The sequence below is a fragment of the Amblyomma americanum genome, chromosome 7 (genome assembly GCF_052857255.1).
Source record: "Amblyomma americanum isolate KBUSLIRL-KWMA chromosome 7, ASM5285725v1, whole genome shotgun sequence".
Classification (NCBI taxonomy): Eukaryota; Metazoa; Arthropoda; class Arachnida; order Ixodida; family Ixodidae; genus Amblyomma; species Amblyomma americanum.
In genome coordinates this window covers 125,419,822-125,424,026 of record NC_135503.1, presented here as the reverse complement: position 1 = coordinate 125,424,026, position 4,205 = coordinate 125,419,822, and the positions used below count along the sequence as shown (strand labels likewise).

General features: G+C 50.3%; 1 protein-coding gene across 1 annotated transcript; it reads right to left on the bottom strand.

Annotated features, from left to right (window-relative positions):
* Positions 1-1,801: 1,801 nt before the first annotated feature.
* Positions 1,802-2,152, bottom strand: LOC144098042 (neprilysin-1-like). The gene has a single exon (XM_077630604.1). It carries the CDS (start codon positions 2,150-2,152, stop codon positions 1,802-1,804), a length of 351 nt encoding a protein of 116 aa, XP_077486730.1.
* Positions 2,153-4,205: the final 2,053 nt, after the last annotated feature.

The following is a 4,205-nucleotide window of genomic DNA, read 5'->3' as shown; positions in this document are numbered from 1 at the left end:
ACTTATTTGCTGCAGAAAAATTAAAAACCTAACAGCGGCACCTCGCCGTTGTTGCAGTGCCTGCATAAAAGGAATGAAAAACGTAAATTACCGTCTGCACCAAGACCTACTTAACTAGAGACCTGCACATTTGGCACTGCTCCAGCGCGCATGTTCTAGTTCATGCCTTTTGCCGCTAGGGAACGGCAGCTACGGGCTGCTTGGCGCTACAGTTTACCTGTTGAGCAAGATGACGTAAGTTATTTTACTTCAAGGATGTAATAGTTTTGTCATCTGTCTACGTTGTGAGTATTCATCATTCATCCATTGCCTAGCAAAGATACGAGAAAGTCTCACTCACGCCTGGCATGCGCCCAAACAAAATATTCTCCGCTAAGATTTGAAAAAATGTCATATTTGCAATGTTCATTATTAGGTTTAAAAATAACAAGACGAGACAAATGCACAGGGAGGCAGTGAGAGGAGAGAAATCATTTGTCGAAAGCAGATGATGATGATGATCATGACAGAGGAACAGGTCAACCGAGTGCCCTCAACGGTCAAAAAGTTAACGAAAGTTGGCGCATGCAGTCCCATAGGACCCCGCCAAATGTGCAGGTCTCTAGTTCCGTAGGTCTTGGTCTGCACAACGGTCCGATCAGAGCACAACTTACGTTCAGCGATGTTGCAGACGGCAAGTCGTCACGGCGTCTTGGTTCGGCACAACACGGAGCGCGCATTGTGCAGCGAGTGAGTGCATGCTACAAATTTTCCCCTCCGTTTCCTTTCTCTCAAGATAAATGCAAAGCGCCGTGTTGTGCGAACAAGGTAGCTACCTTTTATTCACCATCGGCGATTGATGGCTGTAGCGGCCGCCATCTGTCACTGCAAAGCCATGCGCAGTTGGGTACAATATTTTCTTCTTTAAGTGCACCTCCGGCCTTTACGGTGCAGAAAAGAGTATCTGAAATATAGTTTATATTTGCTGAAGCTCATTGGGTAGATAAAGCAGCTTTGATATTTCTCCTTTAAAATATAATCCTATGAGCAACTAAACTTGTGGCTGAATAATTCTTCGGTCGCATTGGTCGCGTTCAATTTCTAGAGCAACAGCGCCGCTGGACGTTCCGCCGCGGCAACCGCAACACAGTGAAACCCTGCCGCTGCTCAAAGTCGCAGCCGAACCGACATCCACTTCCGGTGTTTCGACCAATCAGGTGTGGACGCTGCGGCAGATTATGAACCTTTTTGTTATGACTCAAACACGGAATACGGCCCCTGTGCAGCAGGCCGGTCTCGACACGAGAAATGCTTCGCCATGTGGCGCCCCCAGACAGAATAGCATAAACGGGAACTTGGAGGGTGGCCTCTAACTTTAGCCCACGATGGTAGGTGCACGTTATGACATAACCAATTTTCATCTAGCTCCAGCGCTTCATGGCGATAACTCAGCACGTCTCGGTAGTTATATTACTGCATTCATCATTGCTCAGCCAGCCAAGGTACTACTCTCAATGAAGACTAAGGCTAAAAAACTGATATTTCATCTTAAGATTTTATCTTAGAATGTCACCTAGGAAATATTAATTTGCTACTACGCCAAAGGGCCTGTTCCTCGAAAAGCGCGTATTGCAGCATCATAAACAAGCAGCGACTCATTGCAAAACATTGTTCATTGAAGGCCCAAATAGTGTCTCTACATGAGCAACGGCGATGAAATTTTCACGACCGCAACAGAAACAGCAGCAAAACTGCACACCCAGAAACAGCAATGATAGTGCGCTGTGGAGAGAAAGAAAGTTTAAAGTCTCTTAGTGATTCTTCAATGTTTAATCTGCTGGAGGTCATGGATATAGCACCGACGGGGTGGGAACATTGGCGAATTGTCCCTGCAATGGAATGCATCGGCGAACTCCTGGGTACTGATGCAGGGTTTATTGCAACGGAAGGTGTGAGGCAGGTTGATGCCCGCTTCCGAGGAAGACCTTTCGGCGTCGCAAAATATGTAACAGGAGCCAGGAAAGAAAGCCTGGTCGGCGGTGCACTGGCCTGCTCCCTCCTGGCGGTCAGGCTGTCGCAGTGCAGTGTACGCGAGGTACGCGGCCTCGACCCCCGCGTTGTCGGCAAATGTCTCACTGATGGAGTTGTTCCCGGCAACAGCACTCTCGGCCATCTTGTTCGCCTGCAGCATTATCTTTCTGCTCTGCCAGCAGTTCTGGAAGCGAGGCGTCTAGTAGGTATGGTCATCGTCGTGCGTGAACATGTCCAAGTACTCTGGTTCGAATGCGTGCGAGAGTTCATGGCCCAGCACCTTGCCAATGCCGCCGTACTTGTACGAGTTGAGACCCTGTGGGAGAAGAAGTGGCGGCATCGTTATGCTCCCCGGAACGTAGATGAGGTGGTAAAGGATGGCGTAGAAGGCACCCCGGATATTCCTGTAGCTTCCCAGTCGTCCCTGCTGATGGAAGCCGTGATCTCTGGAGATGGCCGCAGAAACTGCTTTTTGTGGGCTGCCACTGCGCGGTGGGCTTCGAGAAGCCACACGACGAAGCTAGTTTTCGCATTGTACTTGGGCACGTGTCTGTACTATGAAAGGAAGGATTGTTGGGCCAGTTCGTTCATGATTCCAGACTGAAAACGGCGCGAAAAACGTGTCAAGATAGAGAGAAGCAACGCATATATGTCCTATATGGTGCTGTGTGTGTTGCTTCTCTCTGTCTTGTCCCGTTTTTCGCGCCGTTTTCAGTCTTGAACTATAGTATGAATTCAGCGCGACGGCACTTCGAAGTTTCGACGATTTGCCGATAATCTGGTGAATGAACCGGAGCCGCTGCATGAGGAGCTTTGAAGTCAGCGAATCCCCGAAAGAGGAGTTGTACGACACCTCCATCTGCTCTCTCATTTTCTTGGCGACAGTGCTAACATAGTTTATTGTCTTGTCGACGAAGATATTCTGAGCTCCAGATTCGGAATTTCATACGGCAAGACAACCTTCACGTATGTAATGCAGCGAGTGAGAGTTCATTAATATCTTGACTACCACTTCGTTTTAATTATTGACTCTAGACCAGCCGTTTCGTGATATACTTCAATATCCTGAAACTTAAGGGACCTTCTTTTTGGTTCGCCAGACTGGAGTATGTTATTCAGAACTCTGACGTCACACTCTACGTTAACAAGCGCCACTGCCAAAGAGCCCACGTCTTCTATTTCCGGATCATACGAGCGAACGCAAGCAGCCATGGATTTCTCGTTGGTTACATACCTGTACATTGGCTCAGCCTATTTTAACTCGAAAGCAAACTTCTGTTCTGTTTTCAAGTAGGGCGAAGGATTGAGCTGGAAGAACGGGCCCAAGACGTCTTGCAGGGTCAACTCGCGACAAGGATTCGAAACAAGTCTCGGCTTGAACGGGTCGCTTTCGCGGGAAAACTCAGCCCGTGGTTGTTCAGTACTTCACGGATCATGCTGGTGTCATCCACCTCACCATCGTCTGGTCGCAAACAGGCAGACAGAGCTGCGCTTGCCTTGACAGCCGCGCGGTCGGAACTGATGCGCACTCGAGCGGAGTTCTCGAGCAAGGCCATGCGCATCCGGTTGTTGAGCACCTCGAAGTGGTCCAGTTGGCCGAAATACATGCTCTCCCAGCGACCGCAATCATGAACGAACATGTCTAGGCATGGGTCGACGTCTACCAGCCTGCTGCGCTGAAGCTCGGTGTCCAGGTCAAAACAGCTCACTAGACTGTCTGTCGCAGTATTCGAAGTACGCGTTGGCGGCAGATTCGACGAAAAGAAGCATTATACTGAGTCCTACAGCGCACTTTGCCAAGCAAGCGTAGTACCGTGGCGTGCGCTCCTCCTCACCAGGAAACATACCCTGAAAATGGCGTCGCTCTCCCTTGCCTGCGACGTCGAGTGCGGCAACCGGATTACTCGAGTATCGCTCGGCGGGCTCAGTGTTTGCCGGCGGATACCATGACACGTCGAGAGCGGCGGGTGACAAAGGAATCTGACTGCCGGCACTTGACGGCGACATGAGTTGCACCGTTTGGACCTTCTGGGGAGATATATTGCGACTCGCAGGAGGGCACGGCTGCGAACGGGTTCGCGCAGTTGCCACACACTCGGGTGAGACAGCCGGTGCTGGTGCTCAGCGTTTGGGCGTTCAGAGCCCGCTGTGGTGTCCACGACCAGGGACGGCTGTCTTGAGGCAAGTGGCACTGT